At 47.0% G+C, this 19,940-nt stretch overlaps 1 protein-coding gene and 1 long non-coding RNA gene across 4 annotated transcripts in view; one reads left to right on the forward strand and one right to left on the reverse strand.

Annotated features, from left to right (window-relative positions):
• Window positions 1-9: 9 nt before the first annotated feature.
• Window positions 10-19,940, reverse strand: part of UNC5A (unc-5 netrin receptor A) — a 110,274-nt gene continuing 90,343 nt past the window's right edge. For 2 of the 3 annotated variants that reach the window (XM_072989955.2, XM_020790854.3), the window contains exons 2-16: window positions 17,481-17,702; window positions 16,752-16,895; window positions 16,314-16,417; window positions 15,676-15,856; window positions 14,860-15,027; window positions 13,678-13,842; window positions 10,532-10,720; window positions 7,186-7,485; window positions 6,674-6,761; window positions 4,650-4,818; window positions 3,574-3,807; window positions 2,618-2,767; window positions 2,044-2,208; window positions 1,363-1,541; window positions 10-1,116 (exon numbers count right to left, since the gene is read on the reverse strand). In XM_072989955.2, coding sequence (XP_072846056.2) covers window positions 951-1,116; window positions 1,363-1,541; window positions 2,044-2,208; window positions 2,618-2,767; window positions 3,574-3,807; window positions 4,650-4,818; window positions 6,674-6,761; window positions 7,186-7,485; window positions 10,532-10,720; window positions 13,678-13,842; window positions 14,860-15,027; window positions 15,676-15,856; window positions 16,314-16,417; window positions 16,752-16,895; window positions 17,481-17,702 — 2,624 coding nt within the window. In that variant the 3' untranslated portion in view covers window positions 10-950. The remainder of the gene's footprint in view (window positions 1,117-1,362; window positions 1,542-2,043; window positions 2,209-2,617; window positions 2,768-3,573; window positions 3,808-4,649; window positions 4,819-6,673; window positions 6,762-7,185; window positions 7,486-10,531; window positions 10,721-13,677; window positions 13,843-14,859; window positions 15,028-15,675; window positions 15,857-16,313; window positions 16,418-16,751; window positions 16,896-17,480; window positions 17,703-19,940) is intronic. The other variant, XM_072989956.2, reaches the window with a different exon arrangement.
• Window positions 6,871-9,045, forward strand: LOC144586779 (uncharacterized). The gene is made up of 2 exons (XR_013541806.1): window positions 6,871-6,976; window positions 8,878-9,045. It is a non-coding gene; the product is annotated as an uncharacterized LOC144586779 (long non-coding RNA).

The following is a 19,940-nucleotide window of genomic DNA, read 5'->3' on the forward strand; positions in this document are numbered from 1 at the left end:
AGCCCAATATAGCAATATATATATATAATTTATTTACATCCATGCCCGCCAAAACGCTGTGCGGGATGCTTGTATGTACATAAGGCCAAGTGTAAATACTTGAATGCACTTGAATACAGAATAAAAAACGATCTTTACACAATACGGCACGGACCTGCCCGGTCCAGCACACGTTCACTGCACGGATTGGACTGCCACGCACACGCACAATTCCCTTTGCATATACACTGGGCAAGGACTGAAGGAGGCACACGTCCAGTCATCCAGTACACCATGGCCATGTGAGCCCTGGGCTGCCTTCTGCCTAGGTATCTCCTGCCCCTCCCTTGTCCCCTGGGGCTCCCAGTGTTTGCAAGCCACCAACCTGGGGGCTGCTCTACATAACTGTGCCTTGGGTAACTCTTGAGCTACAGCAAAAATATACAGATAGTTCAGGAACTACCCTGTGCTATTCCCCCCCTCCCCACCCTCTACTTTTATCTTGGCACTGGGCTGGCTGGGGGCTGCAGTGGTAGGGGCACAGAAATCTCAGCTCCAAGACCAAGCTTACCTGTTTCTCCTAGTGACTCTCAACCATGAGCACTAGGCTGGCCATCTCCTTCCCTCATTCTTCCCATTCTCAGGTAGAAAAGGGCACTGGAGGCATATCCAAGCCAGAGGATATGGTCACAATCCATTGCCAGCCTGTGCCAGTAGAAGGGACAGGCCTTCCATAGACAGTCTTGGGGCTTCCTTGGTGGCAGGAGGGCAGGCATTCAGTAGTCGCTTCCATGGCTGCTAAAGACTGAGCCCAGTGTGCTTGCCTTCTGGCTGTATTTGGCACAAGGAAAAGAGGGCAAGAGGCTGCTATGCCTCGAAAAGGGCACACGAGCAAAGGAAAGCAGGAGACGTGTGGAAGCGCTGCCCCCGTTATCTCCTGGCCAAGGCCTGCGTGGCCCCCTCTGAGGGCCTTAGCACTCAGCCTCTGAAACCATGAAAAGGGAGCTGTCCTGCTTGCCCACTTCGGCCACCGCAGCAGCCAGCTGGTTGAGGTTCCCATTGGGGAAGTGACGTGCCTCCCATAAGTTCAAGATCATGGCTGTCGGGCTGGGTTTTGAAGCAAAGAAGTTGAGATGGCTGTGGGGGGGTGGGGAGAGAAAAGAAAGGCCATCACAATCTAGGTCTAAATCCCCTGAACCAGTTAGACACACACACACACACCCTCCCTCCACTATCTCTCCACAACACAATCTTTTTCTTCCTACATAAACCTCCCCCCCATCCCGGTCCCATCCTTGTCTCTGCAAGAGCCACTCCCTCTCTGTGGCCAGTGCCAGCTGACCTGCTTCCCCAGGGCCATCCTTACACAGATAACCGCTTTACCTGTCAAGGTGCAGCTTCTGGGCTAATGCTCTCCAGTCAGCCCCACGGGCTCCAGGCATGTCCAGGCTGCTTATGATCTTCTGGCGGATGAGGAAAGGGATCTTGAAGGCACTGGGGCCCACCAGGGCAGGGGAACCAGCCTCATTGTCTGGAGGAAGCCAGTCTGAGAATCGAGCATCCTGTGAAGATGATGGCAGCTATTAGGAACTACCAAGCAAACAGGGAGACCCTGCAGATGGGAGAAGGTGCTGGAGGAGTGTCCCTAACCCGAAGAGGCTTTGTGATGTTTTGGAAGTTCCTTTTGGTTTGATGACGCTTTTATGTCATGTGGAGGCCACACTATCTGTAGTTCTTGGAACTTACATTTTTTTAGACGACAACTCTCAGTCCCCAGCTGAAATGTTCACTGGCCATGAAAGTTGTTCTCAAAAAAAGGTAACTTTTCTATGCTCTACAATGATACTGTAACCACATGTTTTATGAAAGGTATTTGAACTCCATTCAGAAAGGTAGCTAGCTATCCACTTAGCTAAATAGCTTGCTGCTAAGCTTCCAGTCTAGAGAGTACTACCAGTTCCTTGTGATCAGTGCAGTCCCCAAGTGCAAGAGACCCCTTCCAGCCCAACGCATACCACTGACGCCATCTGACCAATCTTCCATTCGCCTTGCCCTTGTTTTCACCTTGGCAATGTTGAAGTCAATATTGAAGCTCTGCCCATCACCTTCCACCTGCCAGATCCAGATTTTGCAAGCCAACTGGCATGTGCTAGTACTGAGTCTCTCCAATGTGAAGGTGCAGTGCAGGTAAGGTTGCAGCCCACTCCAAAGGTGATAGAAAGGAATCTCCTGCGAGGAAAGAGGAGAGACTCGGGTCTGAATGTGTAACTTTCCTAATGAGGGATAAAGAATGAGACATCTCTTTACTAGAGGATGGGAACAGGTGCCAACAAAGACAGTGAGACCAAATAGAATGGTAGACGGGGAACTATCACTTGCCCCTGAAAAAAGGATTGGACCATACAGAAAGTCCTTGAATTTAGAAGAACCTGGTGGCTCTAACATGGGTTATTCTAGGGGCTAGAATGGCGTTGGGGGAATCAGGATTCCTTTCAAGCTCTGTATCCCAGCAAACAGAAGAGAAAATACAACAGATCTCAAACGATAAGAACCACTGTAGTTTTTTAGGCAAAGAATGGGCACACAACCCTATTTTGCTCTGGCTGCAGAACACCCTCCAAGTCAGTGGGACACCTGCCTGATAGCTGACAAGGAGTTTGCTCTTCCACAGTGAGCTTGGCACATCATGGATAGAGAGGCGCAGGTTGTGATAACTATCTTTGAAGTGTAGGATCCGTGGAGCACCAATTAGCTGTCCGCCCATCTGCTTCTCTATTTGTACCACGTCCTGCAACGGAACAAACACAGGGGTTGGGAGTAAGGAAAGTGAGCTTTCAGGACCAACAGCACCCATTTCGCTGTAGTCAACTCCCACTCTTGGGCCCAACAGTTGCCAAATCATAGAACGGATCTGGGAGAGGTAGGGGACTGGTTTTATCACAGCAAGAGTCCTCAAGTAGAAAAGGATACTGACATCTTAGTAAGGAACACATGAGAACTATCTAACACAGAAATGGGTAGCTTTGGTGGATCTGCCCCCCCCCCTTTGCTCCTAGAACCTACTGAGAGCAAGAAGTGATCAACTGAAATAATAGGAAAGAAACCCCCCTGGAAGTGGTTCACAGTGCACTTCTGGTTTTGAAAGTATGTGTCTTTAATATTAAGCTGTGCAGTCATCCCTGAGACCAATCAAAAGAACAAAAGGCTACCCGTAGAGAAGTGCCACCTGCCAGAAAAGGGAGGTCAATGGAATCTAGTAGGCTTCAGGGGAAGCAAAAAGCAACCTTGAGGGGACAGCATGTGCCCACTGGGCTGCACAATACTCACGCTTCACCTAAGACAGGTGAGGCAAGACACCTTATGTATGACTGTAGTGAGGGGATCCAAGAGGCAATATATTTTGAAGCCACAGCCAACAGTACTGAAGTGGAACATGAATAGATGCTGCACTCTAGTATTAAGCACAACAGTTCCCAAAGCAATGCTTTTAAATAATGGGTCACCAAGACTGGTCTTCTAGTCCAGTGATACATGTTAAAGAAGGATTACTGATGGTGTTGGGGTATTTCCATGGAAGTGGCTCAGGAGTAGTACCTTGAGTGCATCGCGGGTATCACTGAGGCAATAGACGCGGACATCATATTCCAGCCCAGTACAAGTTGTGGGTGCAAAGAGAACCAACTTGAGACGCTTTGATGCAGCCATGCTGAGGGATTCCCCTACCAACGCAAAGCGCCCGAGTTGTTCAGTGAAGATGTAGCAAGCCTGGGGTTCCAGCTGGCAGTGGTAGAGTTCCAAGGGTGCTGGTTCACCGAGGTGCAGCACATCCTGAGAGAACAGAGAAGGCAGCAGGAAGATCACCCAAAGCAGCAGTGACGGATAGGGTGAAAGCACAGAAGTAGATCGATTCCAAGGCCAACAGGGGACAAAGGGAGCAGAAAACCTCAAAGGAGGAGACACTGAGTCACCGTGAACTGATCAACACAGAGATGGTAGAGGAACAAGTGGTATGACACAAGGTGTCTTGGGCTCGCTGCCAGCAAGAATAGCAGGGTGCAACATGGCTAGTGTGAACTTGCGAGAGTGGCGTAAGGGCAGCATACAGTTTGTATGCATAAGCAGGGGATGCAGCTCAGGGCCTGAAAGGACAAAAGGCTGATTTTATTTAGTGCATCCCATCACCGCTTATAGTATGCGTGAGCTCATCCAAGAGCCCAGCATTCACCAAAGGCAAAGAGTCTCCTCCTCCAAGAACCTAGGTGTGGCAGTGTTGGAGAGCAGGCAGCAAATCTGACTGCTTTAATGTTATAAAAAAGGGTGCATATATTCACCGTTCAGCAGAATCTAGTGCAGAAAAATCACAGGTTATATAATCCACTTTTTCCAAACATGGACATTCCTGGCATTTACAACTGCAAATAGAGACTTAAAAGTATCTAGCTAATGAAGCCCAATTTACAGCTGGGTAAGATTTCCGTCAGATAGGACTGCAGGGGCAGGTCTCATATCTCTTTATATATTTTTATTACTTAGTCACCCCATGACTAGAGTTCTTTGGGAGAAGTACATGGATGGGCAGGGGACTGTTTGTTGGTGAGTTACACACAGCATGCACAAGGCCCTGCTAAAACTCTGAAAGCTTCTCCAATGGCCCAAAGCCAAGCACTCACCTCCCAGGTGCCCTCACAGGATTGCTTCTTGAGATGCAGACTCCATGTCTCGGGGTTGGGCTCCACACAGTGATCCATGGCTAGGATGACAGGTCTGGTGAGCAGCACCCCTGGAGGGCCACAGCTGACGATGGGGCTCAGCAATGTCTGGCAGCCAGCCAGGGGCAACCTCAAGATGTGAAAGAAACATGAATTGGGCAGAGAAGGGGACACACAAAATCAGACACAGCCCAGTGTAACTATTGGGATCAGTTGCTTTCCATAAATAACTACATTAATTTATGTAGTTGTGACATTCGTATGCTGCCTTCTGTCACTGCGCTTAACATAATCCAGATGGCTCTCTTCCTTACTTTATTCTCCCAAAAAGCCTGCTAGGAGGTCAGCCTGAGAGTCTTGTGTCTAGCTCAAGGGGACTCTCTCTCTCTCTCTTTCTCTCTCTCTCTCTCTCACTCACACACACACACACAGAGAGAGGGGGGGGGAGAAAGCAGAATGGAGAAGTGGGATGTGAGAAAGGTAAACATATATTTCTAGCAAGCCAAACAGTGATCTTTGTTTGGATTTGGAGGCCAGAAGAGACTGAAATTGATATGATCAAAAGGGGAAATACCCAAATTACAGCAAACAAACATCACTGGAGAGTTCCGTTAAGTGGAACCATCAGAAACAGAAGTAGGTGGAGAGAGGGCATAGGAATCTATGTAGGCCCGGTAGGTGAGCTCCTTAGAGGTGACTAGCCCGTTGTCCAAGTGAGTTGTTTCCTTTTGGGCATTCAGGCAGGGTCCTTTTGCTGGCTGGCAAAACCCACCAGCTTAGCTAACAAGGCTGTTATCTGTTGTGCTTCAGGGTAGGTTCACTTTAGACATCCTAATCAAATCTACCTCCTCAGCCAGCACCAAAGGGATTTTCGACACTAAATGCGCCATGACAGAAGCATGCTTTCTCCATTTGCTGTTGACACAGGCCTGAACAGTGGGATGCTAGCAAGAGTGGATTGTAAAAAGACAGGCCAAGAACATTAAAGTAGAGAGACAGAGTTGTTAGTGCTTTTCAGAGCACAATAAGGCCGTTACTGGCTAAATTTGCCTAAAAAATGGTTTGAGGATCTTTACGGATTACATAAGCCAATCTGATACAGCCATGATGGGAACATCTTTTCCACTTGTATGAACAGCCTACTTTCTTTGGACTGCCTCAGTCTTTAGGAAATGGTAACTGAACTCTATTGTCTATACAAAATTAGTTCTGTTTACTTCACACAAGTGTGTGCCTGATAAAGAGTTTTAAACTCCTTAGGGAAGGATCTGGAGCAACAGATCTCAAAAGCAAACACTTCCAGCAAGAAGAATCATGCTAATGCCAAGACAGAGGTGTTTGTTTTTTCATACAGAGGCTACGTAGACGACTGTGATGGCAGCGACAGAACACAGCACATTACCATCATCATCAAGACATTCAACCACCTCTAGCTCACATTTCTGCATTCCCATCTACTAGAATGCAGGTGTCAGTGCTGGCCCCACCATTAGGCAAAGTGAGGCAGCTGACTCACACAGGGGGTGTTAGGGTGTCCAGTATTTTAAAGATAGGGCTATGTTTACCACACAGTCTGTGCTCTGTCTCCTAAACTAATCTGCTGCTCTCCTGTTGTCAATGTTGAAGTAAGAGAGAAGTGGCAATCCCTGTCAGCTTCTGGAAGTTGAGATGGGAAGGGCAATGTTGTCCTTTGCGCTAGGCAGCAACATATAGTAAGCCATCACTAGCATATTCACAGCAACATCATCTGCAAGGTCACAAATCTCTACAAACTGACCATGAATCCCATAGAAGTCTGTGTCCTGCACTAGATTAAATGTCAGGAAGTGCAGATACCTGAGCGATTCACAGCAAGCAGTTCTAGATAATGGTAGAGTTCAAGGGCATGTATACATGCTATGTAACCCAACTGGTTTACAAGACATCTAGGAGCCATCCATGAGTTAGCTGCTGGGGGGGGGGTTGTCAATGAATAGGACAGGTACCTCACATCTTCCTGTTTGTGTAGGGTCAGGTAGATTTCATAGATCTTCCCCCGTGGGATGGCATCAGGTGGGATGAGCAAGCTGACACCTGAAAGAGAGAGTGCTGCTCAGAGGAATGGAGCACAGACGGCCTGGAGGTAAGCCTTCTCATGGATCCAAGCCTGGAAAAAACATTCCATATTCTCTCATGCCAACAGGCCATTCAAAGAGAGACATCAACAAGAAGGAGCTGCTTAGCCGAACATGGCACGGCTGAGAACACATTCTATTTCCTCCTGAAGGGGAGCAACTCAGAACTGGGAGGTAAATGGTACATGCTGGAATTTGTATGCATAGATGATATCTCCTCCCATTCTACTATGGGCCACAAGGAACATCTACCTCACAGAAGCATGGCCTGGAGTTCTGGTACAGAAAGGAACTAGGAGCATCATAAAGCCCCTTAACCTTGCCCTTTTGAAGCTGCTCCCCCATCCCCAGCCATGAGGTTCTCTTGCCTGCCAGCCACTCACCTGTGTTGGGGATCATTAAACGTCCACCCAGGAAGTTGAAGGTCCCATAGGCCATGTTGGCGCCACCCCTGGGCAAGGAGCGGAAGAAACTCTGGGTGGAGAATCGTGACACGAAGTCCACTGGGTCAGCACTAGGTGAACTATGGTGCAGGGTGTGGCGCCCACTACCCAGAGGGCTCAGCAGGTGCCCATTGCCAATCTGAAACTTGCTGGGTGCATCCTGGCGTGGGCACAGTGAACCCTGGTAGGTCATAGTGGTGGTGCTCAGGTCGGGCTGGATAGTGAGTAACTGGGAGTTATCTGCAAAGGGATGCGGGGGTAGAGAGAGGAAAAGAGAGTACTGAGAAAGGGACGGATTGGGCAGGTAAAAGCACAAGTGCCCTCTTAAGGTGCTGAAGACTTTTCCCAACCCAAGAGAAGAGCGAGTTCATTCTCAGCACTGCTCACTCGATTACTTTATAAATGCAAATGCAGATATTCTGAATCATCTCAGGTAGGTAGCAGCCTAATCACAAAACATTATCTCATCAGACAGCATTGCATACAATCCGTTAACCAGCAGGGGCAACAGACTGCTGCAATGACCCAAGAAACAAACATCTATGTTTATGCCATCTCTTTTCTTTTGCTATTAACAAGGCGATGTATTTTATTTCTCAGATCTTTATTTTCCAGGCATACTATTTCCCTTCCAGAGCCAGGATTCTGAACTAATAGAGCTTACACAAGCCATCTGTGCAACTTAATGTAGACAGACAAAATGAGCTGGCCAAACACAACACAAGTGTCATTTTAATGCTTTATGTTACTTGTCAGGCTGTGAAGAGGTGAGCTTAAAGGGTCACGACATTCATATCCTGAATGGAATGATCAAATAGTTCATTGAGTGGTGAAAGGACGCTTGTTCAATCCACATCCAGTTCCACACAAAATGGGGTATGGCTGTGTCTCGTGAATTGGTTCAAACATGTGGAAATGGAATGCTCACAATCAGAAGAGTCCTTGTGCCATTTTACTTTAATATCTCAAGATTAAAGTTGCATCACCTGTGTGGAAACTACTGGAACATTACATTTTTATATAATTATGCTCCCTATGGTTTTTAAAATAAATTGAAAAAGTTACTTTTCTAGACCATTAACTCCCAGAATATCTGGCTGGCTGGGCAACTGTGGGAAGGATAGTAAACAAAAACAAAAACAAAACCCCAACCAACAGATAAAACATTCCAAGCACTGTTCTCTACCTGTTATTCATTTGGCATTGTATTGTTTTTTGTGGTAGAGAAGGGCAATCTCCCATGCAACATCTAGCTTCCTCCAAAAGTTAATGCCTCTTGCTTAACAGAGAAGGGCCGTCCATGCACTGCTACAGAAAGATCTGCAGAATGCCTGGAAAGTGTGTCGGATGGTGGGGTGATAAGAAAACCCTTTTTACAGGAATCAGTGATGGCCAGCCCTCATTGTTGACAGAGGTTCCGGGGAATATCAAGAAACAACTAGGGTTTGCAGCCAAGATGGATTATTTTAGCAGGTTCTCTCGGAGAATACAAATGGACTGTTTCTATCCTCTGGTGCGGAATCGTTCTTTAGTGAAGGCAATGTTAATAGTGTCAAGATGGATGGTGAAGGAACAATCTCTGACATTTGAGTGTCTAGCTATAATTGTAACAGATTTTTGCTGCGATTGTAGGAAGACTGAGACTACAAAACTACCTCTCCTTCAGACAGACAGACCCTCTGCTTATGCCATTGCCATGAAGAAGTCTTTCAGCCTTCCACGTTTGAAACTTTCTGGATGTATAAAAACTGTTTCATGTAGACCTACTTTCAAGCCAACCTCTTTCACTTTCTAATAGAATGAACAAAACAGCTGTTATCTGTTTTTCACCGTGCTTTTCAGTTCTTTGTATTTATTTTTTGTAGCATTTGCAAACTACCTTGAAGTTTATCCAGAGAAAAGTAACTCCAGTAAAAACAGAACCAAAAACAAAAACAGGACTCTTGCCATTGCAAAGCTATCCCAATTCCCATGGAACTGTCACCCATCGAGGAAGGGAAATCCAATAAGGTGTGTTCTATCACTTAAAAGGAGCCCCTCGTTATGATCATGACAATGATCAGCATCATTCACTATCTACAGACTGCAGCTCAGGTGACACATCTCTTCTAGATGCCCTGGTTTCCCATGGGAAAACAGCAAGACAGCTGGCATCGTAAGACTGTTGTGTTTTTTTGTGATTAGTTTTTCTTTGGCCCAAGAGTCATAGTCCCTACCAGGTAAACTTTGAGAAAGCTGCATGCCAGAAGTAGGTACTCTCCTGCAAAAGGTGGCATGGGCAAATAGGGAGGAGGTGGTGCTGCCTACATACTCTCTCTCAATACAGAAATGCTCTCTCTCTCTCTCTCTCTCTCTCTCTCACTCTCTCACTCTCGCTCTCTTTCTCTCTCCCCCCACCCCTATAACTTTCAGCCAGATGGGCTGTATGTACATGTATGTATGTACGAACGTACGTACGAACAAACAAACAAAGACGGCCATGCAGAGAAAAACCCAGATGCTACATGGCACTCAGACTTGGAAAAAGCCTTTCACTTCCACTAACAAAAAGCTTTCCCAAAGTCTAATTGCACTGCGGAGAGGATAATTTGGATGGGGGGAGGGGAGCAGGTAACCTGCCTAGCTGCAATCCCCACCAAACTGCCCTTTGCCATGCTGTAATTATGCTTGGGGAAGGCCTTTAATTGAAGCCAAGGGAAGGCTCCTCTCCACCCCCCCTCCGCCACAAGCCTATTGCTGCTGGAGAGGGCAGAGTGGGTAAAAGAGATGGCACGCTCAATGGGAAGATTTCTCCCCTGACCACCTGGACTAGAGTGCTCAGGTCTCAAGTCAAATTGCCTGCTACTTCACAGTAGCTCCATCCCAAAAGGATTCTCTCTCTTCCACCACTCCTTTGCACACTTTATTTTTCAGTATGTAGTGAGCCAAAGCTAAAAGCTCTGTCTGCAACAAGAGGAAGAAAAAGAAGGTAGGCAAATGGATTTGTGGAATCACTCAATAAAATGCAGAACTTAATGGACTTTGAAAATGGCAGGCATCAACTATGGAGTTTGACCTGGAAACCCTGCTTCTTGGCATGATAGAAAACCCTTTGGCCGCATCCTTCTCCACAGCTGTGGTACAGTGAAAGACAAATACAATCTCCATACAGAGACCTGGCAACACCACACAGAACCTGAATGTGGCTGTATAAAGCCTGCCTGCCCAAACAGTGGTGTTCCAATACAGAGTTATTCTACACAACATGTGTGTTTCCCAGAATGCTCTGATACAGAGTGATACTCACCTGCTTTGGTGGGCTTGATGCTGACTGGCTGAAAGCCAGCTGTGAGGATTGAAGAATCGGCCACATCAGAATCCAATCCTTCTTTCTTGCGGCAATAGACTAAGGTCACCACCAGGAGTAGCAGCACTAAACAGACCGCCACTGCAATCAGCCCCACATATAAAGCCACATCCTCGGAGCCACCAGTTCCTAGGTAGGGAGGAAAGAGAACAGAGAGGTACAAGTTGGGCCAATTGTTGCCATATGTGAGAAACTACAAAATAATGGCATCATCTTAAAGAGAAGGAAGACACCACTCATTTGCATGACGTGCAATGCCTACCACCTGTGGGGGGGGGAGATGTGGGTGTTTGCAGGTGTATGCAGATCTGCGAATGAATGGGCTCTGTATGGAGGAGGCACTGCAGCACACCTCTCTGGGATAAGGTTCATCTAAGAGTGTGCCTAAAATCTGCTGCTTCCTTATTTTCAGTGTAAAGGCAGAAAACATGTCTACCCTTTTTCCTTCTCAGCCATGGACTTACAGTCTGCCTTGATTCCTCACATGCACACCTTCCAGAGAAGGATGGGAAGTTTATCTTAGAAGGAAAGGATAATGAACAAGAGGGAATTTTTTGAGGTCCAATTTCAGATTTTAACAAAAAACACTAATATTTTATAACACATATTTTGTATTTAATAACAAACATGACAATTATCAGCAACAAAAAGGTACAAACTAGCACGTGTTCTTGTGTGATAAGCTTTGAGTTCTTAAAAAAAATTGCTGTACCTTCAGCATGCATGCCTAGCACACAGGTCCACCAAACTTTATATAATAATTAGTAACTCTTGTCTGTAAAACTGGTGAGTTAACCATAAATTTACATGCTCCTCAGAAACAATAGTGTCATGAAAGCTAAAAGATGGGTGGAAGCAAGGGTCCCTAATCTTCCTAAACAGTGCCCTTGCAGGAAAGGTTTTGTGGTACATTCTTTTATGTGGAGGGCTGCAAATGAGGTTAGAAAAGCTCTTTTATTGCCCCTGGCAAATTTTGAGTAAAAACATAATTTTCATGGGGGGAAATGGATAATGGCCCCTTCACTATTTATGTCTGCAAATATGGAGATTTCCACCTTTCCACAGAGGCAGGAAACTGAGTGTGCATTGTTCTTTCTATTGAGGTGTCTATAGATAAGCAGACAAAGAGACAACAGAGTGTTGTATATGAGCTGTTTGAGAGGTAAGAAGAGTAAGCATGCAGGCCTTCTTTACATGTGAGAACACCAGAAGGAATCACAATTTACATTTTTTTAAAAAATCAATTTTTTGATTATTTCAATCCAAAGAATCATTTTAAATTTAAATCCTTTAAAAAAAATCATTGATTTTTGTCTACCCTGGAGAACACCATTTTTATTTTACAAAAGCAAGCGGGAATGCACTCATTAGCCTAGTTTGTGAGGCAACATATGTACAAAGCGGGTTCTCTCTCTCTCTCTCTCTCTCTCTCTCTCTCTCTCTCTGTGTGTGTGTGTGTGTGTGTGTGAGACAGAGACAGAGAGAGAGAAAGAAGGAGACGGCATGTGTGCATGTTTTATATGTCAACCAGCACTTTGTCCAGCTGTCCCTCTGAATTCTACTCCCACACATACCCCCCCCCCACCAGCTGGGCCAAACTGTCAGACTGAGTACCTCCGGGTGGGCAGTGGGACATGGCTTCATTTCAACTGTGAGAATGGTTAATTTGATGTAAAAGGAAGAGAAAACCCCTAGGAGGCCTAACAGGCTAGGATAGTTAATGAGCCAGGATGGGACCTGTCACTCACTCTCCCACCCTGGCATGCCAGCGCACAGCTCCCAGGGCCTGAAGGCCAACAGGCTGCTCGCTAGGCCGACGCACAGAGACTGTGATTTTTGGGGGCAGTGAGCACATCTTTAAAGGGAGGACTCTGGGACCTCCTCAGAGGAATGGAAAGAGGGGCACGTGGGCTACTGGGCCCCAGAGGGTGTGTGTTTGCCAAGATGGACTTCTGTTTTGTTGCCTGTGGCCACCAGGCAGTGCAAAACTCAGCAGCAGCGATTCCATCTGTGCTGGGCAGATGACTGGTAGTTTCCACGTGGACAGATAGGCAGACCAGAACTGACAGGCCTGCCTGCCCTTACATCTCAATCAGCCTGGAATGAAAGGCCACGCACAGAAGAACTCCGCAGGAAGCACTCGTTCCACATGTCCAGAGCCAGAGAGAGGCGCTGCAGAATTCATGGCCACCCTTCCTACTTTACAACGGACAGTCCTCTATAACTGAAGAGGTGACAAAGCAATCCTGTTTCTGAAGGCATACTCAACTTGAAAAGCTGCCAGAGGACAGTCTTCTATTTTAAGATATTGCCAAGCAAAGCCTGCTTTAAAGATAAAGAACCCTGAGGGTTAAACAACATGCTCCATTAAATAAGTAGCATGCAGCCAAGCTACAGTTTATTTCTCACTGAAAAGTAAGTACACACAAGCCTAGTTGGGACCAGAACCCCTGTGTGTAGACTTGCAAGATATAAACCTGTCCCTTCCCACTCTTTGAAATTTGCCCTCCCCATCACAGCAAAAAGAAAAAGAAGTGGCGTCAACAGAGATGGAGGACCGATTAGCAGAAGGCAGTTTGAGAGAGGATGGTTCTCAGTCTCACTTTTTTTAGTATCTGCAAGATGAGAGGCAAATTTGTGGGGGGGAAACAGCTGGAGTGTGTGCTTCATTTGGAGCAAGAAAACCCCCTGAGGTGTAGCTTCTTGCTATATATTTAAAACAGCACATCATTTAACAACAAGGGAGAACAGTTCTCTTGGATTGGCCCATCAACAGTTAGCGGCTAGGCAGCAAAATGAGAAGGCCGTAATACAACTTTCTTCTCACATCTTCCTCACTTGGGTGAGTTTTTACACTTCTCCTTAAAATCATAAAAATTATTTTGAATTTGCATCAACACATATGAATGATCATATGCAAGGTTGATGAAACTGTTCTCTTTCGTCCACTCCATCAGATGATACAATTCTCCTTTCTTTCTAGACTCCACCCCACCCCACGCCGCCCACTTTTTCACCACCAACGCCCCATCTCCAACCGCAGCAATCACTCTTTCCCAAAGATGGCAGAAGTGCTAGGAACTCACCATGAGAACACAGCTCACTGGTGCAGTTGCGGGTCTCCAGTTCGGGCCCCTGGCACTCGTCACCACCGTTGCGGGGCACTGGATCTGAGCACTCGCGGCTACGCCAGTGTGCACAATCTGCACTGCAGACGGACCACAAGCTCCAGGCTGACCAACCACCAGGCACTGCCGGACAGGAGAAGGTGGTGCAAAGGCTTAGTCACCCAAAATGCTAACTAAAAAAATCCCCTTGTCTTCACGGGGAGTGTTCTGCCTGCCTCCCTCCAAATTCCCAAGCAGCTTTTTTTTTCTAGCCAAACACCTGTGACAGCCTCAAAGGCCACGAGGCCCCTCCAGGCTATGACATCTAAGGAGGTGACCTCTAACTGAGAAAAGGGAGTCCCTGACACATTTTTTAATACGCAGAACTTGAAGGAGTTACTTGAGGGGGAAAAAACCTATATATCCTAGAATCCCCCCAATCTAGCATGGCCAGCAGCCATACTTACTGGGAGGTCCTGGCAGGTGAGTTCAAAAACAACACAAAAAGCAACTTTTCCAAGCTCTGATAACATGCCTCAAAAGGACAAGGGCTCAAAGATGGGAAGGGGACAAACATAGACACATGGATGGGTTGGAGAAGAGGGGTAGAGCAAGGGGAGGGAAAGGCAAGGCTCAGGGCACCAACTGGAAGGGGGCATCCACTCAAACAGAGCTGTGGACACAGAGAGACATGCCTCAGACACATGGCACTACTCCAGGTTCACTGTCAATCCAGCAGGGTTGCCCTGGGGAAGAGGACAAAGGCAGGGATATAAAGGGGTCAGCGCACAGCAGCCAGAGCTGTTAGAAATGGGAGTCTCCCCCACCCCTGCCAAGACCCCGAGCTAAAACAGGAAAAAGGCCCAGGAATGGTGAGTGAAAGGTGGTGCGAAAGTGTGTAGCTTCACCTATTCTGGGTTTGGCATGTCTCCGTTTCCTAACCAAGGGGCAGGGGCATGAGTGCTTATGTGGGCCCGTGGAAACCTGTGGCCCCCTCCAGATGTTGTTGTCCTCCTCTTCCCATCAGTCTCCTGCTAGCCTGGCTAAGGGTGAGAGCGGATGGGAATTGGCTGGAGGGCCACAGGTACCCTGGCTTTGGCATAGAGGATGGGAGCGAGCAGAGGTACGGGAGCCGGTGCGCAGCAGTGGCAGGGGCTGTACCTGGGCACAGGGTGGCGCAGGAACTTTTCTGCACATTCTGGCCCTCACAGAAGGCCCCCCCGTTGAGTGGCGTTGGGTTGGTGCAGCTCCGGCTTCGCTTCTGCCAGCCCCGTCCACAGCTGGTGCTGCAGGCTGACCAGTCCGTCCACGTCGACCAGCCGCCATTCACTGGGGGGAAGGGACAGCATCAGCCAGAGTTCCTGACAGTTGGCCCAGGGGCTGGGAAGGGCTGAGGGCTGAAAGGAGCTGGCGCTCCCACTGGAAGCAGAGTGACTCCTGGGGCCTGGGGGCCTTTGGCTGCCTTTGGGCAAGATGGTTTACTCCGGGATTCAAGCTTCCCTCAGAGCTTGAATTGTAAAATACAGTTCTGAGAGAATACACAGGAAAACATGGGGGTGGGGGTGGGGGGTATGCAGAAGGAGTCACAAGCAGAAGGGGTGAACACTTGGAGGAGTGGGAAGGAGGTCATGCAGCATTCCCCTGTGGGGAATTTTCCTAGCCCAATCCTTTCTTTGTCACATGCTAAACTAGTTGAGTACACCATCGCTCAAGTCTTCCTAAACCTGCTCCTTCAGGATGTGTAGGACTGTGACTTTGACATGTTCATCTGAGCTGAGCTGAAGACCAAGAAGCTGCTGGGTGCTGGACTGCGGTCCTCACTCAGTTTCTCCTTGTCCTACAGCTGAACCCAATCTCTGTGGCTCAAGAACATGGTAAGCTTCAAGCATCCCAAACGGCTAGATTCATGGTCCATGGGCTTATGGGAAGGCGGATATTCCCCAGTGGTGGCCCTTTCCTCCCATGAATGGGCCCTACCATAGACAGTGACAGCAGCGGATGAGCTGCGGCGACGGGCGACAATGTTCTTGGCCACACATGTATAGTTGCCCGTGTCAGCCAGGCGGGCCTGCTTCAGAACCAGGCTGTGCTCCAGCGTGATGTAGAAATTGGGGTCCAGAGCGGGATCCACGAGCTCTTCATTGCGTAGCCATTCAACCTTGGGGAGACACAAGCCACACATGGGGCAGGGTTGGGGTCAGGCTGCACAAAAGCCTGTAAGGATACTGTGACTGCAACGTGTCTCAGAGGGAAACACATCTTGGCTGGCACTGACCTAGTGAGGGACAGAGATTGACAGGCTAGTCAGCACCAGAGGCAGCCCCAACAGAGGCTCCGAAAAAGTGAGTTAATGAGCTCTACAGAGAGATAAGCTGTAATCAATCAATCAAGCAGCAGTGGTGATGGATGCAGAAGATAGTGGGTTACCATGAGCCCACTCTAGATTTTCCACAGCCACCACACAATGGCAAAGATAGACCTGGGAGGTGGGTACCGCCTTTTGTATTGATCCCATCAATCTTTTCTGGCTGTACCAAAATAATTGGGCTTTGAACCATTCGGACCCAATAGCTTCCTGCTACTGCCAAGAAGGAGCACAGAGGGTCAATACTCACTTCGGCTGGTGGGATCCCCTCTGGAGGGCGGCATGGCAGCACAATCCCCTGTTCAATAGAGACCTCTTTGGCCACTGGCTCCTGCTCAAAATTCTTCCGCAGATCTAGAAAAAAGAAGAAGCTCAGAACAAGACGATAAGGATACCAAAGACGCGGTGTCATGGGAACCTACTTCTCTGCTGGCAAAGGCTCATTTACTCCCCATCAGCACCAATGCTCAATCAGTCACTATCTATTCAACTACTCTCAATGGTTATGCTCCAGCTCCCAGCTGCAGAATTCAGGTGGTGACTTACCCATCAATCGTACTGAATGGCAAAAGAGCCTCTTGGCAAGAGGAAAGGTTGTGGGGAAACAGCTTAAGGATAGGGCGGTGGGTGACCTTAGGCCCTAGGAAGGATCCTGGGCAGCCAGGAGGATCAGCAGAGTGTCACTCACAAGCAATGCGCACATACGCCTTCTGACTCTTGGTGGTGCCAGAAGAGCTCCAGGCGACACACTGGCACCAGTACTCTTCCAAGCCAAAGATCTTCTCCACCTGCTGCCGTGAGATGTCAATCCGCACCTCCATGAGGGGCAGGCCTGCCGGACACCAGAAGGCAAAGAAGAAAGGGAAGAGAGATCAAAGAGTGGAAGGGCTCTAGACAGGGCGAGGTGTGTGCTGCCTTCTGCAGAAGTGTAGGACATGTACAGAGTGATAGGATTTGTAGTTCATTTAACATAGATTGGTGAGGTGGGCACAACATTTCTTTCCTTTGCCCTTGACTAGCAAAAGCAGACTAAATTGTGTAAAATGACAACAATTATGGAATAAATTATGTAAAGCAAAAGAAACTGAAAATGTGTGTGCTATATAAGCTTTGCAAATGTACTTTATTTAAAAATATAAGGCCCAGAACAAAGTTCCAAAACACAGCTTGGAAAGGTTAATTCTTGGGTTACAATCCCCAATTGACATGCTTGCTGAAGGACTATGGGAGCTGTAGCTCCAAAAGGTAACTCTTCCAAGCTCTACATTGCTAACTTAGATGGGTGTGATAGACGTGTCCTCCTACGAGATCCTCCTAAAGCCAAATCAGTATTGGGACAGAAGTCAGGAGTCAATCATATAGCCATGGAAACATAAATGCTTCTGTGACCCACTTGATGCCTTTGTTAAACACTCACCAGTGCTTTTATCCTTACTGCGTTGTATGATGTGGTCACCCTGGTGCACCCACTCCCCATTGCACTTGAAGTAGATCTGGGTGGCAGGAACAGCTTTGCAAGCTAGTGTCACCGGCTTGTTCTTGACAATATAAACATCCTCAGGCTCCAGAAGGAAGTGAGGGAGCAAGTCAGAAGCTGAGCCAGGCACAGGGATGGGCACTGTGGCACTCTGCTGGGCACCTGAGCAAAACAAAAAAGAAGAAGAGTTGGTTAGAAACTGGCACAGTAGAATTAGAATGCTCAAGGATGATGCTGCCACCATGGACTCTGTGCAGATTCCATTAGATCAAGGTGGGCTACATACACGGGTCTGGGCTCCAACATCATAAATTTGTCAGGGGCTATACCCACCTGCGCGCTGCATCCCACGATACACTGCAAGAACTGGGCAGCAGCACAGGAACAAAACTGCACATCAAAAATCTGAGTTAACACAAAGTATGTGGGGAGAGCGTACACTGTTTTAATGGAAAATCATGCTTCTGAGAGACTTCTGGGTTGTGATTCTTCTCTTAAAAGCAAGTACACACACTATGCCTTGTTTTAATTTGGATTTAAAAAAAACACAACCCAATACCATGACATTGAATGCAGGAAAGGGGGCAATATAGCCTGCAGGCTGTGTTTTGCCCACCCCTGCAGTAGATCTAATTTATTCTTTGCTGAGATTGCATAGCCCTTTATTCCACAACTGAAGGTTATGGCGCTGTTGCTTCCCCGGCCATCAGGCCCACAGTCCTCCAACATCAAACTTATTTTGTTAAAGGGCAAAGCGTCCTTTTTCTTTCACTGTAATCAGTGTAGCAGCAGTTCTTTGGGGACCTTGACTAATTACTCAGTTAATTGGTCTGTAACATTAATGAAAGTAACTGTAGCAAAAGCTCTCAGCCATGCTGCTGTCCCCATAGCCAAAAGGAATGGTCATGTTCTTAGGCTTTCTATATGTAACAAATACCATAGGGATGAGGGCCCAGTGGAAAGCCCCAATGGCCTTTCCCTTACAAGGGCTGGGTCTAGGTTGCAGCAAATGTCAAACATTCTCAATCACTGACATTTACCAGTAGCAATTAATATTTTACAGTAGGAGGTCATGGAAACATCAGAAACACTTCCAGAAAATGAAGGAAATGAAAAGAATTGTATAACCCAATGTGATACATTGCTGTAAGGCGGCATTTTCTGTTAAATCAGTGGCCAAAGGTGAAAGGAATCCATTTTAATGCAAATGCCTGCAAGTGATTGCAGCACAGTAGGGGTTATTGGTTGTATATTGGGTTCTATTACTGCTTTACCATTGGCAGTATGGGTGAACCTCTGATTGCGGACATGTGCTCTACTATATATCTATGGGCATGCCTACTGTTAATAATTATGTTGATACTTGACTGTACAGTATATATATTCCAAACAGAAAACTGACAACTTTTGTGGTACTACTTGTACGTATGGTTCCTTTAAAGCTGTGTATATGAAATACGTACCAAAGCCAAAGATGGAGAAGCTCTATAACAACAGCAAAAACAAGACCTGGAGCTGATTGTGGCTCTGATCATCAGCCTCTTATAGCAAAACTCAAGCTTAAATTGAAGAAAGTAGGAAAAAACACTGTGCTAGTCAGGTATAATCTAAACCAAATCCCTTATGAATACACAATGGAAGTGAAGAACAGATTTAAGGAACTCAATTTAGTGGACAGAGTGCCTGAAGAACTATGGATGAGGCTCATAACATTGTACAGGAAGCAGCAACAAAAACCATCCCAAAGAAAAGGAAATGCAAGAAAGCAAAGTGGCTGTCCATACGAGGCCTTAGGAATAGCAGAGAAGAGAAGGGAAACCAAATGCAAGGGAGATAGGGTAAGTTACAGAAAATTGAATGCAGACTTCCAAAGAATAGCAAGGAGAGACAAGAGGGCCTTCTTAAATGAACAGTGCAAAGAAATAGAGGAAATTAATAGAAAGGGAAAAACCAGAGATCTGTTCAAGAAAATTGGAGATGTTAAAGGAACATTTTGTGCAAAAATGGACATGATAAAGGACAAAAATTGTAGGGACCTCACAGAAGCAGAACAAATCAAGAAGAGGTGGCAAGAATATGTACACAGAGGAATTACACCAGAAAGATCTGGATGTCCTGGACAACCCAAATAGTTGTGGTTGCTGACCTTGAGCCAGACTTCCTGGAGAGTGAATTCAAGTGAGCCTTAGAAAGCACGGCTAAGAACAAGGCCAATGGAGGTGATGGCATTCCAATGGAACTATTTAAAATCTTAAAAGATAACACTGTTAAAGTGGTACACTCAAGATGCCAGCAAGTTTAGAAAACTCAGCTCTGGTAGCCTTTGGGACTGCCTCACCACTTTGGCTTTGAACCACAACATCCTTGAATCCCACCCTATTGTTCTGCTGATGCTCTCAG

Source organism: Pogona vitticeps, chromosome 2 (genome assembly GCF_051106095.1).
Source record: "Pogona vitticeps strain Pit_001003342236 chromosome 2, PviZW2.1, whole genome shotgun sequence".
Taxonomy (NCBI): Eukaryota; Metazoa; Chordata; class Lepidosauria; order Squamata; family Agamidae; genus Pogona; species Pogona vitticeps.